This window comes from Rattus rattus, chromosome 1 (assembly GCF_011064425.1).
Source record: "Rattus rattus isolate New Zealand chromosome 1, Rrattus_CSIRO_v1, whole genome shotgun sequence".
Classification (NCBI taxonomy): Eukaryota; Metazoa; Chordata; class Mammalia; order Rodentia; family Muridae; genus Rattus; species Rattus rattus.
Window position 1 is genome coordinate 205,593,549 of NC_046154.1, and position 23,937 is coordinate 205,617,485.

General features: G+C 51.0%; 3 protein-coding genes across 5 annotated transcripts; 2 read left to right on the forward strand and 1 right to left on the reverse strand.

The window, feature by feature from the left end:
• The first annotated feature begins 767 nt into the window (after positions 1-767).
• Positions 768-1,088, forward strand: LOC116890042 (40S ribosomal protein S26-like). The gene has a single exon (XM_032890813.1). The coding sequence runs from the start codon at positions 768-770 to the stop codon at positions 1,086-1,088; it is 321 nt and encodes a 106-aa protein (XP_032746704.1).
• A 6,854-nt stretch (positions 1,089-7,942) lies between these two features.
• On the forward strand, positions 7,943-14,940 carry B4galnt1 (beta-1,4-N-acetyl-galactosaminyltransferase 1). Of its 3 annotated transcripts, none has more exons than XM_032913582.1 (11): positions 7,943-8,305; positions 8,786-9,004; positions 9,501-9,665; positions 9,782-9,888; positions 10,254-10,294; positions 10,437-10,617; positions 12,283-12,381; positions 12,508-12,698; positions 13,202-13,342; positions 13,530-13,770; positions 14,231-14,940. In XM_032913582.1, exons 2-11 carry the CDS (start codon positions 8,787-8,789, stop codon positions 14,446-14,448), a joined length of 1,602 nt encoding a protein of 533 aa, XP_032769473.1. In that variant the 5' UTR covers positions 7,943-8,305; position 8,786; the 3' UTR covers positions 14,449-14,940. The 3 variants fall into 3 exon arrangements, with proteins under 3 accessions (XP_032769473.1, XP_032769467.1, XP_032769481.1); XM_032913590.1 differs by lacking the exon at positions 7,943-8,305 and adding an exon at positions 8,362-8,638; XM_032913576.1 differs by lacking the exon at positions 7,943-8,305 and having other exon boundaries at positions 8,360-9,004.
• Slc26a10 (solute carrier family 26 member 10) lies at positions 14,916-23,075 on the reverse strand. Its single transcript, XM_032913602.1, has 18 exons — positions 22,678-23,075; positions 22,098-22,208; positions 21,341-21,498; positions 20,954-21,118; positions 20,549-20,701; positions 19,719-19,801; positions 19,219-19,366; positions 19,012-19,125; positions 17,344-17,421; positions 17,156-17,251; positions 16,622-16,728; positions 16,442-16,511; positions 16,260-16,376; positions 16,155-16,158; positions 15,976-16,058; positions 15,832-15,886; positions 15,625-15,731; positions 14,916-15,182 (listed from the first exon to the last, which is right to left on the reverse strand). Exons 1-18 carry the CDS (start codon positions 23,042-23,044, stop codon positions 15,144-15,146), a joined length of 2,055 nt encoding a protein of 684 aa, XP_032769493.1. The 5' UTR covers positions 23,045-23,075; the 3' UTR covers positions 14,916-15,143.
• Between the last annotated feature and the right edge of the window lie 862 nt (positions 23,076-23,937).

Consider the following 23,937-nt stretch of genomic DNA (forward strand, 5'->3'; position numbering starts at 1 on the left):
TCTTAACCTGCCAACCAGGAAGTCAGCTTCCCAAGGACATGTCTCTTTCTTCCAAGTAGGATGTCAGATTCCAGGGTGGTCTTGTGAACTTAAAATTTACCCAGCCCCTATTCAAAATGGAAGTCTTCTTCCAACTAGCTTCTTGTATTGGTGCAGATGTCTCTCTTACGTTGGGGTCCGTCCTAGGGGCAGCTTATAAAAGCAAATACCATAAAGGCTTATTATACACAGGTTTAGGAAGTGCTGCTGGGTGGTCAGTGGGTCCAAGCTCATTGTGGGTAACTACACAAAGCAGTTCTACTGACTCCTGTCGTGATTGGTTTCCAAGGGCACAGAACACAACAGAACATGAAATCAACTTGGACATGAGAAAGTTTCTAGAACCTGCAGAAACAAAATAGGAGAAAGCTTCCTTTTTTTTTTTTCTTTTTTTTTTCTTTTCTTTTTTTTTCCGGAGCTGGGGACCGAACCCAGGACCTTGCGCTTGCTAGGCAAACGCTCTACCACTGAGCTAAATCCCCAACCCCAGAAAGCTTCCTTCTAATATTAGTAAAAGCACAAACTGACCAACTAGCCAGGTAACAGTGACCTAGGCCTTAACAGAACTCGGATCCTTTAGAAGAACCCAGTGCTCTGAACTGCTGAGCCATCTCTCCAGCACTTTTCAGAACAATCTGAGAGCAGGCTGCATACATTGTACCTCCTTGATGCTTTACTTTCTAGAGTATACCTTTAAGGACAAGGAGTTTTGGAGTCTTGGCTCCAATATGACCAAAAAAAGGAAAAACAATAGTCGTGCCAAAAAAGGCCTCGGCCATGTGCAGCCAATTCGCTGCACGAACTTCGCCCAGTGTGTGGCCAAGTTCATCATTCGGAACATTGTAGAAAACGCTGCAGTCAGGGACATATTTGAAGCAAGTGTCATCGACGCTTACGTGCTTCCCAAGCTCTTTGTCAAGCTGCACTACTGCGTGAGCTGTGCCATTCACAGCAAGGTCACCAGGAATCCATCTCGTGAGGACCGAACACTCCCACCACGATTCAGACCTGCTGGCGCTGCACCACGACCTCCACCAAAGCCCATGTGAAGAGGAGATTTCATGAAGGCAGAAAGAAAAATACTTTGGAAAAATAAAAAGGAAGTTATACTTAAAAAAAAAAGAACAAGGAGTTTCTTAGACACCAGTTATCAACTTTACGAAACTTAATATTTACCTTTCAACAATTATCTTTTAACCCAATTAAACATTAACTTTTACTAATCTACTATGCATATTCCTGCTTGTCAGCCACCCTCAAAGTTTTCATTATAGCTCTTTCCCTCGACTGAAAGCCAGAGTTTAATCTAGGATCACATTATATTTAAGATCACATCTCTATTATAATTTTCCCCCAACCCCGTTGTTACAGGAGTCTTTTTTTTTTTTTTTTTTTTTCGAGCTGGGGACCAAACCAGGGCCTTGGCGCTTTGCATAGGCAAGCGCCTACCACTGAGCTAAATCCCAACCCCTTGTTACAGGATTCTTAAAACTATTTTCTCCCAGAAGATTCAAATGACTCCTTTGATATTTTCAGATTCATCCCAACTATAGGCTGAGCAGTCTGTAGTTTGGAAAGGCTGAACTCCAAAAGCGTTGGTATTTGCCAGGGTCAGGATCTGCCTTGATGAACTGTCTCTGTCTCTCTGTCTGCCTCTCTTTGCTTCTGTCTCTGTTTCTGTGTCTCTCTCTCGCTCTCCCCCCCCCTTATTTTGAAATTTATTTGGTGTGATTTGTTCGTTTGTTGTTTATTTGTGGAGACAGGGTCTCCCTATATAGCCTTGGTTGGCCTGGAACTCACTATGTAGACCAGGCTGACCTTGAACTCTCAGAGGTTTGCCTGCTTCTATTTCCCAAGTACTGGGATTCAAGGTGTGAGCCACCATGCCCGACCTATTTTTGTTTTTAGTTATGAGCATGTGTGTGACCATGGATAGACCACATATGCGCAGGTGTCCGCAGAGGCCAGGAGAGGGTGTAGGATTCCCTGGAACCAAAGTTGCAGGCGCTTGTGAGCCACTTACCGACATGGGTTCTGGGAACCTAAGTAGGGTTCACTAGAAGAGCAGCAAGTGTTCGCAACCCTCCAGTCAGTCATCCCTCCTGCCCCTCTTCTCTTTCTCCTGCAGCTTGAGGGCGACACCTCCCACAACCTCATTCAACAGATGCATGATGGTGTCTGTGTGGTATGGAGCTGTGACTGGAGTGAGGGCAGTTACCCTTCACCCAGATCAGCTCTTCTCAATCATGGCCGGTGACTCTAGCCTTATGCATGATGCAAACACAACCCCTGTGGGTAGGCCCCCGTGGACATTCCTTATTCATCTTTAATCTGGAAATTTCTCAGTCTTCCTCTGAAAAAAATGACTGGCATTTAAAAAAAATAGATTGTTTTGTATTCATACACAAATATGTGTACACACCGATTTCCTCCTTGTTTAAGTTTGTTTACCTTCCTCCTTAGGATCGAGTTTAGTACCCTCAGGTAGGAGTCTGCACTGTAATATGTCTTCGTCAGGGTGGCCTGTGTGGAGGTCCATCCTATACCTCCATTCCTCCTCCCGAGTAATGCCCCTCCTAAGGCACTGACTGTTAGACACTGGACATTTTTCCGTTTTGCAGCTAATGAATCTGCTAGAGGAGAACTTCGGGAGCTGGGGATCCGGTGCTTGCCTGTTGCTCTTGCCTGGGTTTGATCCTCAATGCCACAAAGACTAACATTCACAAAAATGTGTGGATTCTCCTCTTACCAAGTTTCCCCTTTAATAAAAATTCATTTAAGGGAAGATGGGGAGGGGAACACCTATATAGAAGGGGAGGGGGAGGGGTTAGGAAGATGTTGGCCCGGGAAAGGGAATAACAATCAAAATGTAAATAAGAAATACTCAAGTTAATAAAGAAAAAAAAAGAAATGTAAGTAAAGAAATATATCTAATTAAAAATAAAAAAAAAAGTGGTACGAAGCTTTAAAAAAATTCATTTAACCGTCTCTCTGTAACTGGTTTCCATAGTGATCGTTATAGTCATTTTACAACACTTATCAATGGGCACCCGCCCTTTACCTAGGGCATGGCTCATGGGTTCTTAATGTCTGTTAAATTATTTGTTCTGTTTATGGTGTGTATGTGTGTGAGCAAGCATGGGGGAGGTCAGAGGACAACTTCTCAGATAGGAGAGAAAGTTCTGCCCTTGTGTCATTAAGTAACAGGGATCAAACAGGTTATCAGTGTTGACAGCAAGTGACTTTAGCACTGAGCACATTACCTGCCCCACCTTAGGTCAAACTGGCTTCCAACTCATAATCCTGGCTACGTCTCCAGCATCAGACTTATGTGGCATGGCCACCACACCCAGCCAGGTTCCTAATTGTTTTTGTTTGTTTGTTTAGTTTAGGCTAACAGATTTGTGTTTTCCAAAAATTCACATTTCATTCTTATAATGAATTATTTTATGCTAAAATTATCTTAATATTCTACCAGTGTGAACCTCTTTAAGCTGCCTTCTCGGGACATTTTGTGTACCACTCACATGCCTGGTGCCCTCGGATGGCAGAGAGGTTGTTGGCGTCCCTAGAACCACAGTTACCTGCCACAGGGTTGCTGGGAACTGAACAGGGTCCTCTGGAAGAGCAGCCAGTGCTCTTACCCACTTAACTGTCTTCCTAGCCCCTCCTGCCAATTTTAAAAACAATGCTTTTAGAAGTTTCTAAAATTACGTTTTGTGTGTGTGTGTATGTGCATGTGTGTGTGTATGTGTGTGTATATGTGTGTGTATGTGTGTGCATGTGTGAGTGTGTGCGTGCATGTGTGTATGTATGTGTGAGTCTGTGTGTGTATGTATGAGTGTGTGTGTATGTGGGCATGTGTATGTGTGTGCATGTGTGTATGTGTGTGTGTGTGTGTGTGTGCATGTGTATGCATTTGTGTGTGTGTGTGTGTGTGCATGTGTGTATGTGTGTGTGTGCATGTGTGTGTGCGTGCATGTGTGTATGTTTGTGTGAGTGTGTGTGTATGTATGAGTGTGTGTGTATGAGTGTGTGTGTATGTGTGTGTGTGTGCATGTGTGTGTGTGTGTGTGGGTGTGTATGTGTTGTGTGTGTATGTGAATGTATGTGTGAGTGTGTGTGCGTGTGTGTATGTGGGCATGTGTATGTTTGTGTGTGTATGTATGTGTGAGTGTGTGTGCGTGTGTGTATGTGGGTATGTGTATGTTTGTGTGTGTATGTGGGTGTGAGTGTGTGTATTATGTGTGAGTGTGTGTATGTGTGTGCATGTGTATGTGTGTAACTCAATGGGTTCTGGGAACTAACCAACCCTGAGTCCTGTGCAAGAGCCTCCTCCCCAGCCCTTGTTGTTTAGTTTTGTTTTTGTGTTTTTTTTAACTAATTATTTTCTATAATTCTAGGTTCATCTTTAACTTTCCCTGTCTCAACCTTTGACTAAAACCAGAAATGAGTCCAAAGAGCTTGTTTGTCTTTATGAGAAAGATAATGCAGAGATTAGAAAGACGCTTTAGTCCCCAGCACCCACATGGTGACTCGCAACTCTCTGTAATTCCAGTTCTAGAGGATCTGATGCCTTCTGGTCTCCACACACATATAGAGAACAAATGCACAGGCAGGCAAAACACTACAGTAAAAGATACACAGATCTCTGCACTCATACGAAGCAAAATCAAACCTCTTAGGCTAATGAGATGGAGAAGGCATTTCCTGCCAAGCCTGACAACCTGCGGTCCATTCTGGGGACACAGAAGTAGTAGGGAGAAAGCAGACGTTCTCAGCGTGTCCTGTGAGTGCCACTGGCGTTGTGGTATTCTCACAGCGTGCACACGCCCGCGCACGCACGCACACTCACTCACACACAATGTAGGTGCTCTTTTTAAAAGCCTGTTTTTGACAATTTACCACGTGTCGAAGAAAGTCTAAGACTTAAGTCGGCTTTTGTACTCTTGAGAATAGTCTGCACGTACACTTATCTTAGTTCAAGCAATACTTCCTCTCTGTGGTTACCAAGTCTTCAACTCCAGAGACAATTTCTTGAGCCAGTTCGTCTGTAACAGAGCTATGTGTGTAAGCTTTTATCTTAGATAACATAAAAGCCCAGGAGAAAAGTTGCTCCGGGAACAATGAACAACAGAGCTTCCGCTATCTTATTTTTCATTTGATGACAATCTTGTACTTTCAGTAATATAAAATTCCTCCTTTAAAAAAATGACTGATCATTTTATGTGCGTGAGTGATTTGCCCATATGTGTGTCTGTGCAGCTTGGTGCCTGAGGAAGTCAGAGGAGGGCACTGGGGACTGTAGTTATACTTATAACTACAAGTGGGTGCTGGGAATCAAATCCAGGTCCTCTGGGAGATCAGCCAGTGATTGTACCAGCAGAGCCGTCTTTCCAGCACCCTCAAGAGCATTGTTGAAAAGCATGTGTTTACCCAGCTGTCTCTCTGTCCCTAACCTCTGACTCAGGTGACCCTCCTATACCTTACCTTCTTGAGTAGCTGGGAACACAGACGCCACTGCACCAGGCTAAGAGCATCTTTATAGTGAGGTAGACAGATGTAGATTTTATTGGCTTTGATATCATTAGTCATCCTTCATGGCCGAGGGGCTCATCACTGAGAGATACATCCAACCTTTTTTTTTTTTTTTTTTTTAAATGTCATTTTTCGGTCAAGGTCACACTTGAGATCCATGAAATTGAGTCACAAGGAAAAAGATCCAAAATTTGTGTTTTGATTAAACATCTGGTTTTGTTTCAGACAACATTCATAGCCGTCTCGTGGTGCCTGTGCCTTGGAGGCAGTACGGTACTCTGGTTACATGGATAGACGCTGTCAAGTGTTTAATCTTAGTTTTGTCCTCTCGGCTAAGCAACTCCTGCTTCCTCGTGGAGGATGACTAGGAGCTCTTCGGCTGCAGGAGCATTGGCTGTCATCAGATAAGCTGGACGCTCAGCACTTGTGACTGGCACAGGGAAAGCGACAACTGCTTAGTTGGGTGTTAGAACTCCAACCATCCTTGTATGCACCGTGTAGGTGTGCGCACGTGTACTGTCTGTCTCCGTGTGCGGGGAGGGCAGTATGTACACATGCAGAGCAAGGTGCGGAACCCTCTGGATCTAGAGTTAGAGGCAACTGTGAAAAGCACCACATGGGTGACCCCATGGGAACCAAACTCCGATTCTCTGTAGGAACAACTGGCGCTGTTGTTTGAACTCTCGGAAATGCTCCTGCCTCTTCCTTCCAAGCGCTTGCGTTAAAGGTATGCACCAGTACTGCAGGGAGCCACACGTGCCCTTAACCACTGGGCCACTCTCCCCCAGCAAGTGCTCCATCATAGAACCACATCCTTGTGTCTTTTCTGTTTTGATTTTAAAGACAGGGTCTCGCTTTGTTGCCCAGGCTGGCTTCTACAGCCCAAGCTACCCTCGAGTTTCTGACCCTCTTCCTTCAGCCTCCCAAGGAGCTGGTATCACAGTCCTGTGACATCAGGCTCAGGGCAGCTTTTATTATTTTAACCCTCATTTTTGCTACAGTAAGCACAGATCACTAAATCAGGGTGTGTATCCGTGACACCGTCAGAACACAATGAAACATGTAACTTGATACTGCTAAATTATTCTCATGATGTAATGACTCACCCACAAGGCTATGTACTTTATACCTTGGTCAGACGGAAGCAAGCATATGTCCTGACATACTTTCTGCCTGCAGACCTCTCACCTCTCATTGATCCAGTGCAGTTGGGTCAACCAAACTTGATTAGGAAAGCGAAAGTGTGTGGCTTGCTATCTGATGTGGATAACAGCCTCCATCGACTGACTCAGGTAGTATCTGTCCTTGGGCAAAGAGTTTACAGGTTAGAGACCATTTTGTTTCACAGCTCTCTTGGACACAGTAATTAAAACATAACTATGACTATCAAGTGTTTTGTAAAAAGTTCTATTTCTATCTACATCAATATTCTACTCACAGAACACCCTGGAGCTGGAATTACAGTTGTGAGCTGCCATATGGGTGCTGGGAATTGAACCCAGGTCCTTCCAGAGATCAGCCAGTGCCCTTAACCACTAAGCCACCTCTCCAGTAAGCATTTTATATAGGCAGGTTTACTAATATTTCCCTTCACCTCTTGCTTAGGGGATCTTTTCGGACTAAAAAGAAAAAAAAAAGTTCTTAACTTATTTTAAAGTTTTTGTAATTCTACTTTTAGCATTTGATCTGACACTTTCAGTTTAAGGGTGGAATTTCCCTCTTTTTCCCAACACGCGCGCACGTGCACACACACACACACACACACACCACACAACACACACGCACGCACGTGCACACACACAAAACCTATCTCCCCGCCCCCTGCTGCCCCATTTTTCATGTTCTATCAGTTTTTCTATTAAAGTTTGATTCTGAGAACCACAGGACTTACAGGACTTTGATTCTGGTCAGTGTCAGGGGTCAAGCGACCTATGGCCTACATCACTGTCCATCTAACTAGTATCGGCGGTTTCTCCTAAAGTCTGTACCAAGAAGCAGTTAGGGGAAGTAGGCCATTGAGTAACGGCTTGCCTAGGTTGATCGCTGGAATTCGGAGCCGAGGGATCAGAGGGAGGCGGCCGTCTTTGTTGCTCGTTAGGCAGTGTTTAATCTCAAGGGCTGGCTAGTTTTCTTTACCTCATCTCCATCCAAGTGTTCCTCGAAAGGAGGTTAGACCGCACACTGTACCCAATCGCCCTTCCTGGGGCTACACAGTGAACGAATGGGGAAATGGCAGGAACCGGGAATCGGCTTCTGAGACACTGCGGTTTGGGGACGAAGAGATGTGAAGAAGAGGACCATCCTGGGAGGCTCCTTGCTTGAGCAATCTTCTCCGCGCCCGCCAGAAGGCGCCGCGGCGCTCCCCATCCCCGCTCAGAGCCCGAGCCTTTGCGGCAGCCAGCCCGGGAGCGGCGCTGCGGTGTGAGAGCCGGGCGGAGGCCTGAGCGCGACGCGGTGCCAGGGCTCCCCAGCTTTGTCGCTGGGGCTGGGGCGCGGCGGATTTACGATTCAGTTCACCCCGGCAGGAAACATTCAGAACCACCCCCGCGCTGCGGTCTACAAAGCCCTGGAGTTCGCAGGCGGGAGGAGTCGGATCCCCGACACTGTCGGGCTCCCGCCCAGCTCCCGCATCAGGCCGTCGCCGGCCTCATGAGGAACCCTCGGCTCGGGCGGAGAACCGGGCAGTGCCCGGACCGCGATCCTGCCGCGGTCTTAGAACGTTAGACAGGTCAGTGCGCTGGCGCGCCCGGCGGCCGAGGTGTGGGCAGAAGCGGCGTCCGCCGGGCCCCGCGCATCGTGCCCGTGGCGCCCCGAGGCCACCTGAGGGTCACCGAGGCCGGGCACCCGCGGGCGCAGTGCCTTTGCTGACCCGCCAGGTGCAGTACAGCCGCCCCTCCGCAGCACCCTGCCCCGGCTGCTGCCCGTGGGGTGGGGGTGGGGTCCCCGAGGGCCGCGCACCCCTAGATGCTGCATGTCACCACGCCAAACCTTGGGTGAATGCGGAAGCCCAGAGGCGAGAGAGAGAGAGAGGCGGAAGAAAGGAGGCCGGGAGACCTTTGGCGTAGGCATGAGGGAAGGGGTGCGCGCCGTGCGGAGCGGAGATGGATGGCCTTGGGTACCTGAGCGAGCCTCGGAGGCGGAGGGGTCCACAGCCTGGGCCCTCATCTTCCCTCAGCGCCTGGTCACCTCTCACCCTCCCCCACCTCAGGATGCGGCTGGACCGCCGGGCCCTCTATGCGCTAGTTCTGCTGCTTGCCTGCGCCTCGCTGGGTCTCCTGTACGCCAGCACCCGAGACGCGCCAGGTCTCCCGAACCCTCTGGCATTGTGGTCACCCCCACAAGGTCCCCCGAGGCTCGATCTGCTAGACCTTGCCACTGAGCCTCGCTACGCACACATCCCAGTCAGGATCAAGGAGCAAGTGGTGGGGTGAGTGCGGACCGCGGCGTGGCGGCGACAGCGCAGAGCATGCTGGAGGCGGTGGCCGGGAGCTTTTGTTTCCTCCAGTGCTGGACTCGGACGCTGCTTTCTGCTGACTGGTTGGGCACAGATATCGGGGAGGTGGAAAGGGCTACCGAGGCTTGAACTGAGGTGATGGATGGGGGGAGGCAGGGGCGCGGCAAATCTATCCTCCTTAACTTTGTCGCCGCCACTGGGGTGTGGGAGGATATACAGGCACCAGAGCACCGGGAGACTGCCTGCTGTCTTGATTTAGATTTGAGATTCCAGAAGGGCTCCTGGATGGCGGCTACGTAGACACCCCAGTAATAGGCCCTACTTCGCACCTCTGTAAAGCTCAGATTTAAGAGATAAGCCGCCTTATCCGTGGGCAGAGTTAAGGGATCAAAGTGTGAGGTGCTGTGCGTTTTGTGAGACAAACGGAGCGTAGGTACCTGGACTCTGAAGCCGCTTCTCCTCCCTTTAGGCTGCTGGCTCAGAACAATTGCAGTTGTGAGTCCAGCGGAGGACGCTTTGCCTTGCCGTTCCTGAGGCAGGTCCGGGCGATTGACTTCACTAAAGCCTTTGACGCCGAGGAGCTGAGGGCTGTTTCTATCTCCAGAGAGCAGGAATACCAGGCCTTCCTTGCAAGGTACCAGTGGGACAGGAGGATCCAGCTCTTCCCAGGGAGGCCAGTGGTATCATAGTGCCCCCTTCCGAAGAAAGAGCTCCTCTCCTACTGATTCCTTTGTCACCTCTGCACTACAGGAGCCGGTCCCTGGCTGACCAGCTGCTGATAGCCCCTGCCAACTCCCCCTTACAGTATCCCCTGCAGGGTGTGGAGGTTCAGCCCCTCAGGAGCATCCTGGTGCCAGGTAAAGAAGGAAGGTCTCAGGGGACGAGCCAGGCCGTGAGGGTGGCAGAGCTACAGGCTGGCAGGTGGAGATCTCTGACAAAGCGGGTTTAGGCGGCAGGAGGTGGAGCCGGAGGGATTCTAAGGTAGTCGGGATTGCAGACGGAGAGATATCCCTTCTTTGATAGCCAGCTAGGCAGGACAAGCTATGGAAGCCATGGGAAGGAGTTAAAAAGCAGACACTTGAGTTCTGTGCACAGCCCCGCTGAGGCCTCCACGGGGAAGTCGGACATAAAGCTCTATATGGCACGTGGTGGAACGGGGAAAGAAAATGAGGAAGAGTTCAGGACTGTCTGTGTAATTCTGGCTCCCCGTTCTTCCTCTCAGGGCTAAGTCTGCAGGAAGCTTCTGTTCAGGAAATCTATCAGGTGAGAGGAAACAGTAAAGAGACCAGGTGGGCAGGGAGAATGAAGAACGCTTGGAGGGTTACCGATCCACCCGAGGGATGAAAGGCTCAAAACAAGAGTCTGATCAGGCGGTCTAACCCTGCAGTCTCTCGCCCTCTACTAGGTGAACCTGATTGCTTCCCTTGGCACCTGGGATGTGGCAGGGGAAGTAACAGGGGTGACTCTCACTGGAGAGGGGCAGTCGGACCTCACCCTTGCCAGCCCAGTTCTGGATAAACTCAACCGACAGCTGCAACTGGTGACTTACAGCAGCCGGAGCTACCAAGCCAACACAGCAGACACAGGTGGGAGGCCCGCAGAGGGGCAGGGACAGACAAAAAGAACTGAAATAACCAGGAGAGCAAATGACAGCCTGTGGGAGGATCTCGGGCAATGGCCAGAACAGCCTAGACACACAATGAATGTTGCAAGTGGGCCAGCAGGGCCAGGAGTCAGAGGAGCCTTTGTTTATCTGGGGCCAAAACAGGCCAGGGAGAAACCAGAGCCGGAGAGCCCGTTCCCACTTCTGTCCATCATCACAGCTCCAGGAAGTGACCTGTTCCTGGCTGCTTCTAGCCCAACCAAGCCAAGCTCCCTTTCTCTTCCTCTTTTTCTCCAAAACTCGCCTTACTGAGCCTTACCTCCCGGCCTTTGAATCTGACATTTCCTGGGATGTTCTTGCTCAAGATTTTTTTCATGGCTGGCTCCTTGATGTTTGCATCTGGACTCAGATGTCTCCTGTTCACTTTAGACAAGGTCCCTTGCCACTGTTTTTATTTAATACCAGTACTGTAGCACTAGTTTTTTTCTCATTTACTCAGCCTAAAACCAGAATAATTAGGTCCTCACCGCTTTGTCACTGTAGAATATGGACAATTTACTTTTCTGTGTCTAAGCTTGGCTTCCTGACAGGAATTTATTAAATGAGATTGCCATGAGGATTAAATAGCTTCATCTATTTAGAACACGTTCTCAATTTTTTGTTTTGTTTTTGGAGACCATCTCATTTAATTAGCTCTGGCCGGCCTCAAACTCGCTATTCCTGCTCCTCCCCTTTCTACCTCGCAAGTCCCAGGATTACAGATGTATGCCACCACAACCAAGTTACAGAAAAACTTAAGTCTGTGCAGCACAGAGCAAAGCATAGTGACCCATGCCTGTAATCTTTGTACTTGGAAACCTAGAGCAGGAGGGGAGAAAGTTCAAGGATAGCCTAGGCTATATAGCAAGAATATATATATACACACAGGGTGTGTGTGTGTGTGTGTGTGTGTGTGTGTGTGTGTATTAGGCATGTAGTAAATGCTCAGTAAAGATTAACCTTTTTAAAAAAGTTCGATTTTTATCTACATGTGATGATGCTCATCTATATAATCCCAGCACTCAGAAAACTGAGGCAGGTAGGAGTATTGCCTTAGTGTTAGAGCAAGCCTGAGCTATATGCATTAAGTACTAAACCAGCTAGGGCTACAGAGCAAGATCCAGACTCCAGAAACCAAAGGGGCCGGGGTGGGGATTTCTTTGTCTTTGCTCCACCTGCTAAGCTGTTGGGTCTCTGGGCAGGAGCTGTAGCTCATGGGTAGCATGCTTGCCTGGCATGCACAAGACCACGGGGTTGGTCTCCAGCACTGCACAGATGCCATGACCCCTAGCTGATGTCTCCTTAGGAGACACCTGTAGAGGTGGGAGGTTCAAGAAGTTTAAGGTCATCCTCCAGAACACCAATAGCTGGGAGTGTAGCTGGGTGGTCCCAGCTGGGTGGTAGAGTGCTTGCCAAGCATGTGGTAGGCTCTAAGTTCAATTCCCCACACCACAAAACAACAGTAAGTTCCACAGAAGTCAGAACTGTGTGTTCTTGCCCACCAAGGTCTGGAAAGGCAAAACACAGATTAGGAATTTAAATTTTGGCCCGCTGAAAGGAGAATGCTTTTCTAGCCTTAAGGGTCCAATTCCACGTCCTTTCTTCCCAGTCCGGTTCTCCACCAAGGGACATGAAGTGGCCTTCACCATCCTCATAAGACATCCTCCCAACCCCCGGCTGTACCCACCATCATCCCTACCCCAAGGAGGTGAGGCTGAGACTCCTGGGATTAGGGAAATAAAGAGGGGATTGGCCCTAGGGGTGAGGGTGGGGCTGCTTTCCCACTCTTTTTTTTTTTCCTCCCCTTACACTGACCCCTGTATCTTCCTTTCAGCCCAGTACAACATCAGTGCTCTGGTTACCGTTGCCACCAAGACCTTTCTTCGTTATGATCGGCTACGGGCACTCATTGCCAGCATCAGACGCTTTTACCCTACGGTCACCATAGTAATCGCTGACGACAGCGACAAACCGGAGCGAATTAGCGACCCCCATGTGGAGCACTATTTCATGCCCTTCGGCAAGGTGTGCTGCCCCGCAAAGCAGAGCCGGGGGCGCCAGAGGACTCTGGGAAGGGGGGCGTGCCTCAGTCTTGTAGCTTCCAGGGTACTGGTTAAAGACCATCTGCTTCAAACAAGTGTGTGCCTATCACAAGGGTTCCTGGATCAGGAATCCTGCCTATCTTATTCGGTCCGCATTCTTGAAATGGTGCTTAATATCTATAGCAATACAATGGATGGATGGATGGATGGATGGGTGGGTGGATGGGTGGATGAGTGGATGGATGGGTGGGTGGGAGGACGGGCGGACGGAGGAAGCAATGAAGTACAGGACTCTTCCCCAAAGGGCTCAAAATGTCTAGGAAGAGGGGTGGGAACCTCCGGGGTTTTTAAAACCTAGTTTCCGGTCATCGGAAAGCTCTCAAAAGTCTAGAATGGGACACAGGCCGTTTTGAGTCAGGGCGAGGGAAAAAGATGGCAGGGTTTCCCTGTTTCTACAGACTCCCCAACCACATACAACTCTCCTAGGGTTGGTTTGCAGGTCGGAACCTGGCGGTGTCCCAAGTAACCACCAAATACGTGCTGTGGGTGGACGACGACTTTGTCTTCACCGCGCGCACGCGGCTGGAGAAGCTTGTGGATGTCCTGGAGAGGACGCCCCTGGACTTGGTAGGGGAGAAGGGCCGGATGTGGGGTGGGAGATGGGAGAGCGGAACGTCCTTGGGTGAAGCGAGTCTGGGGGGTAGTGTGGGTCCTGTGTGGTGAGGTAGGATAAGGGTGGGGCAGGGGTGCAGGGAGGAAGTACCCTACTCTCCGGGACCTGGTCTTAGCTAGAGCATTCTCTCGCTCCCCGCAGGTTGGGGGCGCGGTGCGGGAGATCTCGGGCTTCGCTACCACCTACCGACAGCTGCTAAGTGTGGAGCCGGGCGCCCCAGGCTTTGGGAACTGCCTCCGGCAAAAGCAGGGCTTCCACCACGAGCTCGCTGGCTTTCCAAACTGCGTGGTCACCGACGGCGTAGTCAACTTCTTCCTGGCGCGCACAGATAAAGTGCGCCAGGTGGGCTTTGACCCACGCCTCAACCGGGTGGCTCATCTGGGTGAGTGGCGCCCCCTCCTGGCAGGGCGTAAGAATGGGAAGGACCAGGCGCAGCGGGGCGCAACGGAGCGCAACGCTGCCACCTGAACCCACCACCTGAACCCACCACCCTCTGCACAGGCACCAGAGTAGTTTAAAGAGGTTGACCAAGGTCTGCACCTGAAACCTCCATTTTCTTTTGCCCAACATCTCACTTACACCTCACACAGCACAGGTGCTGGTCAGACTTGACCTTCCCCGCTACTTCCCCAGGCTTAGACCCTGCTCAGAGGGGGTGAACTGGTATTTATTGAAGTGAACGCCACACAAGAGTAAATCAGAGCGAAAGAAGCTAAAGTGTCCTTGGCAACATAGTTTTTGCATAGCTGCCCTCCGAGCTCTGTATTTCAGTCCAGCATAGGAATTGGCCTTCTCTCCCCTCAGGAACTTTTAACAGTGTGCTCTCCCCACCCTCACCCCAGAATTCTTCCTGGATGGTCTTGGTTCCCTTCGCGTTGGCTCCTGCTCTGATGTTGTTGTGGATCATGCGTCAAAGGTGAAGCTGCCTTGGACATCAAAGGATCCAGGGGCTGAACTTTATGCCCGTTACCGTTACCCGGGATCACTGGACCAAAGTCAGGTGGCCAAACATCGACTGCTCTTCTTCAAACACCGGCTACAGTGCATGACCGCCGAGTAACGTCTGATTTGGGCCTTCACACTGTCAGGCTGGGCCTGCCTCCTCCCTGCCAGGAATTTCCAGCAACCACCCCCCAATCCCTGAGCACCCCACTGATGAACACCCTGACTTCCCAACCCTCTCCACCAATCTGATTCCTAACAGGGGCTTGTCCTGGTGACACCCTTCCTTTCTGTGAGTGACCAGAGGCCGGATGGAGCCATATCCTCCCCCACAGCCAGTGCCAAGTCCTCCCCAACCCCACTCCTATGGGGCAGGAAATGGGGAGGTTCACTTTCCAAGTGCCAAAGAGCCCAGACGGACTCTAAGACCCTCAAGTGGAAACACTCTCACCTCCTGAGGTGGGCAGGGAAACTCCCAATTTGCAACCCCAGGGACATGCACCCCACCCCAGCTCTGGATCCAGCACCATGTGTCCCGGCTCCAACATACCCCTACAGAAAGCACTGTGACTGTAGTTCTATGGGGCTGGTGAACACACGGTGGAAGCCATTTTTACTTGTGTCTCTGGTACTTTGGGTATGGTGGGGCTTGGGGGGATTGGAGAGCCCCACGTGCAGATTCCTGGACCCACTTCATGGGTCTTGGATGTTCTCAGCTTCATGTTATTGGTTGCAACTACCGGGGAGCTCAAGGATCCTGGCCTTCCTCACACACATACTGTTGGGGCCTCTCACACTCTTAAGTAACTGTGGTCAGACCCACACTGTACAAATCTTCGGGCCAGTAGGTTTCTGGAGAAGAAAAGTGGACAGTTCAGGAATATTAGGTACCACATTCTCTGAGACTCACCCATGCTCTGGGAGCATATCACCCCTTTGGAAACCTTAGTTTGGTTCTCCACCCTTGGTAAAGGGTGTCCCACTCTTGAACTTGGCTAGGATGTGTGTTTGTTTGATGGATTGGTTGGTTTGGTTTTTGAAGTAGGGTCTCTCTATGTTGCTCTGATTGTCCTAGACCAGGCTGTCTTCAGACTCAAAGAAATCCTCCTGCCTCTGCCTCCCATGTGCTGGGGGATTAAGGATGTTCCCACCCCTGCCCTCCAATCTACTAGGTAGTTTCTCACTTCCCTACTTCTCAGTCCCTTCTCTGAATCCCTCTTCCTGGGGTCCTCATCTTTTTAGTACCCTAGCCCAGCACTTCCTGGCTCCCACTCTTGGTGCTCCTCCCCCTTACCAGCCTCTCCAGCGCATGCGCAGCTGCATCCTGGACGCTCACAAAGAGTTGTTCTGGAGTCATGCTATCCAAGAGTCCCGCCCGGGTCAAGGTCTTGAGCACCAAGGCTGTGTGGGAAAAGTGTCAGGCGCTGGGGCCTCCAAATCCACCCTACAAGTGTCCAGTCAGTCCGTCACCTCCCACCCCTCTGTTCTTCACTCCACGAACCATTACACTGAGCCAAGAGAAGGCAGATCCCATCGTCCTGGCACCGCCTGGTAAGCTGCAGGAATCAAACAGAGGGGTTTAACCCAAATGGAGGGTATGAGAGGGATGACTGGGAGCTTTTCCTTAGCTTGACCACTCCCTCACCTGGACCACTTCCCTGGCCCCTGCAGCATCTGCAAAAGTGACACCACTGAAGTCTAGGATCACCACTCTGATAGGCTCAGCACCTGTGGTGGGAGGAAGCAGAAGTGCCAGCCAACTCCGTGGTTCACGACCAAATCAACCTCTCTGTCAACCCACCTCACCTTTGTCAGGTACACTACCTGGCTGTAAATAGAGAAAGACAATAAGATCACACAGGTGCCATTCTCAGAACCTACCAGCCTCCCAATCCCAGAGGGTCCATGCTCCTCAACCAAAATCCTCACCTTGGTTCTTTCTCCAAGCCCCAGATGCCACTCCAAGATGCGGTGGAACTGTCCACGAGTTGCAAAGTAGAGGGGCGCTGGATAGCTCAGGATACACAGGCCTGGAACCTGGAGGAGCTAAGGAGTAAGACTGTCAGAAACAGAGTGACCACTCCTGCCTTCTTAGGCTACAGCCCACCCACCTTATGGCTCTCTCTGATTGGCCTGTAGAGCTCTGTCCCCTCAGCCAATCCAAGCGCCAGGCACTTCACCCTAGGGAAGAAGCTGGAGTCAGAGTCCCAGGCTCGCCCCAGGCTGACTGTAGTCACCCAAGGTATCTATCACCCTTCCCTCAATTCAACGGAGCCCATCTCCATGCTCACCTCTGAGTTCGGCAGACCACTGTCACCATAGAGACGACCACACCCACAGCCAGGCCCAGGTCCACGTTCAGAGTCACGACAGCCACCCATGTGACCATCCACACGGCCTGAGGGGCATGAATATGGGTGGATTTCCCAGAAGGAACACAGGTTCAAGGACAAATATAAGCAAGGATGACCCAGGAGAAAGGAAGTGTGGTGGACAGAAGAGCTCACTTAAGCATACACACCAAATATAACATCAAACCCTGGGTGAGTTAGGAGTCTGGACTAGGGGTATAGTTCAGTGGTAGGGAACTCTCCTAATATTTATGAGGTTCTGAGTTCAGTCTTCAGAACCACCCCCAAAAGATGTCCAAACAAACACTCAGGCATGATGGACTCACATCCCACCCTTCCTTTTCCCCCATGCATGTATGAGGTCTGTATGTTGGAGGTTGCACGGATTAAAGAACTAAGGATGGTCAGCTTTAGTATACGGCAGAACCGGGGGGTGCTTGGGGGGCGGCAACCTGGTGTAGTGCCATTTCTCACAAAGTCCACGCGGCTGACGTGCCACAGCTGTGGAAGTTCTTGCATCTGGAAGAACATCTGGCGCATGCTGGAGATGTTGATGCAAGCGAGAACAGCCTTGGGGAGGAGAAGACAGGCCTCTGTCAGGACAAAGGTTCTGGAACCCATCCAGTTCCACTCAAGCACACAGCGCCCCTTCTCCTTCCTACCTTGGGCAAATAGTAGAAGAAGGGCCCGAGCCATAGCAGCACTGACAGGACCACTGTGCAGGAGAAGAGGCCCGACAGCTGCAGGGAAGGAAAGATATAGACAAGAGAGACTCCTCCACCCCCACCTGCATGGGAGCTGCTCTCCCTGGCCAGCCAGCCTGTCTCATTTTCTTCAACTCTCCCTCCTCCCCAGAAGTCTCCCTCCTGCCAGAGTTCCTCCCACACAGACATAGGCCCTTCTCACCCTGTTCTTTTTTTTTTTTAATTTATTTACTTATTTTTATACGAGTACACTATAGCCATCCACAGACACACCAGAAGAGGGCGTTGGATCCCATTACAGATGGTTGTGAGCCACCATGTGGTTGCTGGGAATTGAACTCAGGACCTCTGGAAGAGCAGACAGTGCTCTTAACCTCTGAGCCATCTCTCCAGCCCCCTCACCCTGTTCTTGATGTTCTGCCAGTCGCACTTAGCTCCTCCCCCCACCAGCTAAATGCCTATCACTTGCCAATCCCTCCCAGATGTGTGCAGTTCAGCCTCCCTGTTCTTGTAGCCCACCTCCATCTGCAAAGGTCCTTTGGTACTGATGCTTTGAGAAACAGGCTGGCCATCTACTTAGGATACCAAAAAAAATAGGGGGAACAAAACGTGTATGAAGGTGGGAGTGGTGTGGAATAGCTCTTTCTTTTCGTTTTGTTGTTGTTTTGTTTGGTTAGTTCTTTTGTTTTGTTTTGTTTTTTGAGAGTGTTTTTTTTTAGATCCTTATGGGAAACACTAGAATTTTTTTTGTCGCCTCCATTTATAGGTGTGTAGGTGTGGCACACTGTTGTGTGTTTGAATGTGTATAGAAGCACAAGTGTCTTGCAGAATCTGACACCGGGACTCCTTCTCTATCACCGTTCACCTTATTCATTGAGGCAGGTCTCTCAGTTGAACCCAGAGCTTGCTGATACAGGCTAGCCTAGCCAGTCCCCTTGCTCTGGGGAACCCCACACCTTCTCTGCCTTTAAGACTGGTCACCATGCCCCTGGAGCTAGAGGATTGAACTCCTGTGCCCATGCCTGTGCTGTAACCACTGAGCCATCTCCATGGCGGAGCAGTTCCGTTTTGACAGTCTCTGTGTGGCCCAGCCTGCCTTGAGCCCCAGATACTTCTCTGTTCAGTCAGCCTTCCTACTTCCAGAACTCTGAGTATGTAATACAACACCCAGCTGTTTTTATCTTTTATTTTTTCTGGAGCTGGGGACCGAACCCAGGGCCTTGCGGTTGCTAGGCAAGCGCTCTACCACTAAATCCCCAACCCCGCTGTTTTTATTTTATTTATTTATTTATTTATTTTTTTTTTTGGTTCTTTTTTTCGGAGCTGGGGACCGAACCCAGGGCCTTACGCTTCCTAGGCAAGCGCCCTACCACTGAGCTAAATCCCCAACCCCCTGTTTTTATTTTTAATCACATCTGAGACATTGCAGCTTTTGTCAGTGCCTACCGCCAACAAAGGTCCTCAAGGAGCTCCGTTATTGTCTAACTCTCCTCTTCATAATCCCTTCTCCCATTCCCATCCTCTGATATGTAGATGCTACTGGGATCTCCACCTGTTCCCCCTCCCTCTTCTGCCACCCCTGCTGAACATCCCATTCTTTCTCCTCACCCACGGATACCTTCTTACCTGTGTATTCCCACCAGCGTCCACTAATAAGCTGGTTGTAGCCAGTGTGGCCGAGTTGGGAAAACAAGAGAAGAGAGAGGAAATGAGGTTGGAGACACCGTGGGCCAGGAGCTCCTAGAAGGATGAAGATGGGGAAGACATAGGCACAGGGGAGTGAGGCTAGGGGGTTAATTCTGAGAAGGGATGACAGTCACAATCAAGTCACACCTGGTTGGGGTCAATAGTGTAGCTGTACTTGTCTGCATAGATGGAGGCCAGAGAGGTGGACACAGCAAAAGTAACCAATGAGATGGGCAGTGAGTCGGCCAGTATCCTGGGCAGATCATCCAGGGTGGGGAGGAGAGGCTGGGGAAATCTATGGAGGGAGAGAGCCATGATAAGGACAGGTCATTGGGGTGCTTCAAGAAACTGAGCAGAGGGGGGCTGGAGAGATGGCTCAGCGGTTAAGAGCACCCGACTGCTCTTCCAGAGGTCATGAGTTCAATTCCCAGCAACCACATGGTGGCTCACAACCATCTGTAAAGAGATCCGATGCCCTCTTCTGGTGTATCTGAAGACAGCTACAGTGTACTTAAATATAATAAATAAATAAAATCTTAAAAAAAAAAAAAAAAAAAAAAAAAAAAAAAAAAAACTGAGCAGAGGAAACAGGAAGGGGCAGGGCAAGGGAGGACTATCTTGGGAGAGGTGGGAGGTCTTTCTCTTACCCTCCAGGCAATAGTCCCACTACCTGGACATTGTATCTGCTGTCCAGGGAGGAGGTGAAGCACAGCACGGTCGCCAGAAGCACCTGAAGACAATAACCCATTAGGGTCTAGAAAGAGCTGAGGCCTTTGGCAGAGGCTACAAGGAGGTCTCAAGAGTGTAGCAGCTGGGGCTGGAGAGATGGCTCAGTGGTTAAGAGCACTGACTGCTCTTCCAGAGGTCCTGAGTTCAAATCCCAGCAACCACATGGTGGCTCACAACCATCTGTGATGAGGTCTGATGCCCTCTTCTGGTGTGTCTGAAGACACCTACAGTGTACTCATATATAATAAATAAATCTCTAAAAAAAAAAAAAAAGAGTGTAGAGGCTGGTGAGGCCACAGAGTGTTTGCCTGGAGAGATAGACAAAGGACCTAAGAGGGGATCCTTCGGGATTGATGGATACTTGAGCCACGTGAGCCATTTAAGCGGAGAGGCGGGACTATCTATGTCTGAGCATTTTTGAGTTGTCTGTGGAAAGCTGTGACATTCATTTACACAGGAGGAATTATCTAGGTGAACAATGGAAGGAATTACAGTGAGAGCCCCTGCGGAGAGAAAGCGTGCAGTGAGAAGGAAGGAGATGAGCAAAGAGGCCTTGTGCTCGACTCAGGAAGTGGGACTGTGCAGGTGGTGGCTTCGGATGGGTCAATTGCTCTGGTGCTTGGAAAAGTCACTGGTACCTCTCGCTTGTGACTTCTGTGAAATCCACAAGGGGGCGGTAGCCTCCAGATCCCACCGGATAGTGAGGATCGGGACACAGTTGGGGTGAGGGATCTAGGGCCGCCCTCACCATGACAACTTCTCCTGGGATCGGAGTGGGTAGCCTGTCCCGGAATCGCACGTTTAGTTCCTTGACCGGCACTAGCAACGCCAGGCTGAGCGCCGAGATGGTCAGTTCTGCAGGACTGCTCTGGTTCAGTGCGCTGAGGACCGCAGCCAGCGTCTGCGGGCAAGGACAGTGAGCAAAGGCTGGGTACCACAGTTTACTGACCCCGAAAGACTCAACACCAACCCACTAGACCAGGGCAAAACTCTCTTTCCAGTGGCAGTCAAGGCTTCTACGTCCCCAGGGCCCTCAGGCAGCGCCATAGTTCCTTACATTCCTTCCCTTTTACCTATCCTATATCCCCACCCTCCGTCTCTATCGAGTTGCCCTTTTCCCGTGACTTCTAGAAACCTCTTTTCCAACCCCCACCTTGAAGAGAGAAAAGCAGCCGATCTGGCGTGGGAGAGACAATCCCAAGAGGCTTGGCAGCTGGGACACCAGCACGTGCAGCGCGGCCCCGCTAGTCAGCGCCTTGACCACAGGCTCGGATAAAAAGGTGGACAGGACACCAAGCTGCAGCACGAACATCCCCAGCTGTAGAGAAGGCGGCGGGAGGTGGGGTGGGACTGTGAAATCCCCAACAGACTGGCAAACACAGTGCATCAGCTTCCCCACCGCACATCTGCCACTCGGGACCGGAACCCTAGTTCAGGAGTGTTCTTCCCCTCCTCTCCATCCTCTGGCCCAATTGTTCTGGTTCTTTTCGGTGGATCCATCCCCTAAGGTCCTCACCGGGTCGGATCCACGCTCGCTTACCAACAATGCCCCACTCCCGAAGGCCACAGCGGCTGCCGCCCCAATTCTCTGAGCTTCCAACTTCTCCCTTTCGATTCCACTGAGGTTCCCCGCGAGGGGTTCAGGCACCACCCTCTCGACAACAGAGCCGGTCATTAGACTGAGTACTGCGAACGTTCCTGCAGCCAATAGACCAAATGCAGAGATTAGCAGTCCTGCAGCAGGACTCCCATAGTTCTGGAGCTGCCTACTTGAAGACCTTGGGGTCGCGAGCTGGTGCAGCAGCCAGGAACCGGTGCGGAAAAGAGTGCACCCATGGAACCGGTGGGCAAGGAGAAAAAGAGTGTGCCCACTGGCAAAAAGTGCCCCCGCCACGTGCTCTCACTGGACCACGGGCGGGCGGACTGTGCATCTCTTTCCCTTTAAGATCGAGGTCCTTTCAGGTTGCTCCTTTTAACCAAATGTCACAGGTGACAAGGAGATCCTTGTAAACTGTCATCTCTACCCACTCCAGCAAGCCGGGGGCCAGAGGGGAATACAGCCCCCAAAGCTTCTAAGTAGCAGCCTTGCTAAGTAAGGTGTATTTGGTCCACGCTTTTAATCCCAGCATGCAGTTAGCAGAGACAAGCAGATCTCTGAGTTTGAGACCACCTGGTCGGTGGAGAGCTTCAGACCAACTAAGACTACACAGTGAGACCCTGTCCCAAGGCGGGAAAACACCTCAGGTCTCCTGCCTCTTTTCATCCTAAAGAGAAGTCATGGGCATCTGGCCACTCACCAGTGGACAAGTGTCTCCCAGTGCCCAGCAAACTGTAGATGAGGACCGGAAAGAAAGAAGTGTAGAGTCCAAACACGGGGGGCACCGAGGTCAGGAGGGCAAAAGCCATGCCTGGGGAGAAATAGAAGGAAATGGGTGGGGAGGGGGGTGGCGGTGGGGCGGTTCACAACCTCCAGACACTGTCTTTCCCTCACTCTTGGACTGGCACCAGATACTACAAATCATGACACCTGAGGGAACTGAGAGGTTAATGGGCCTCAGTGGGAGGTCGTGGGGCTGACAACGTCACAGATCCTTGCCCAAGTCCTGGGTGGCAGGTTTTGTGCCTCTCTCCAATTCTCTGAGGCGGAACAGAGTCCAGCATGTCTCACAGGATTGCACAGATGAGGAGGGATGGGGGTGGAGAATTATGATGGAGTCCCACAGTCCTCCCAAACTGAACCTCAAGTTCCCCCTTTCTGATCCTCACCCCTGCAGGGACACAATTCCATCACCTCACCGGTGGCTGGACTCTCACCCCTCCACTCCCGAAGCGCCCCATAACTTGGAATTCCAACAAGATGGAGTTGGGGACTCTTACCCTGGGGCACGTGCACAACGCCCACTGTTATTCCAGCCACAGCATCTCCGAGCAGCCAGGCTCGCCAGCGGTATTGGGGCAGCCAACGCAGCGGGGGCAGCCGTGCCAGCAACACGCGCCACGCCCCCGGCCCAGAACAGGCGCTGGCTCTCCTCCTCCGCAGCCTGCACAACCAGGGTAAGCAGGGCTCGGCTGGTAGCTCCGGCTCCTGCTCTGCGCCCCCGAAGAGCTCCTGGAACCGAGCGTGGGTGAGAGGTTCCCTGAACCTTGAGCTCAGGGGAGCCTTAAGGTCGGAAGCCTCTTCCGGATCTGAGCATGTCCCAGAGGCAAGTGGCCCACTCATTTTGTTCTTGGCCCCCTGCAGCATCTCCTGGTCTTAAATACCCTCTCTGCCTCATCAGCCCTGAGCCCGCCTCCATAAAGCAGGGTCCAATCCGGACCTGCAGGGAGTACTCTCTAGAGTACCTCCTTGAGTCAGGCTTGGGTGGAAAAAGTCCCCGTGTTAGGCGTTTCCTCACACATTCTTAGATCTGACTGCCTGAGAGCCTGCTGTGAGGATGTTGAGGAACTTAGGAAGATAAGAAGAGATCCACAGTCACTTCCAGTGACCCTCACCTCTTCATGGGGGGTTGGGTTGGGGAGGTGTTTTCCTCATTTGTGCTTTGAGTGAAGACAGAGCTGGTTCCTTTGGGTCACAGGTCTTTCCCTGAGCCTCTGCATCCCCCCCACCACTGGAGCACAAAATTCACAGCCAGTTGGGGTTCCCCACTCAAATCCCACTCCTCATGTGGCAAGCTTGCCCCCAAGAAAAGTATAAGAGGCTTTATTGTTCTACAAGCTAGTACATGTGAGCCGTGTCAGGGATAGAGAACCACTCCACCCACTAATAGGGCTGGCTGGGCCTGCTTTAGGGGAAATATTGAACTAACAAATAATTTTTTATTTTATTTGTTAGGAGCCCAAAAGTTCTGTAACTGTTCCTTACATCCAGTTTTATTCTCAAAGTAGGCATCCAAAAGGGCACGCCGAGTTCTCCTGAAACTGCTGCCCATTGCTGCCTGCCTTGGCTACCCACTGTGGCTAACCACTGCCACTGGTGGGTCTGGCTGCTCCAGGGGCACACAGGGGCCATCCACCCACCTCATGTTCCCCTGTGGTCCCTGAAGAGACACAAAGGTTCTGAGCTCCAGGATTCTGCTGTTTGCCCTCATCCAGTCAAAGCTACGTTGGCATACCCCCATCATTCTCTGGTCCCTCCAG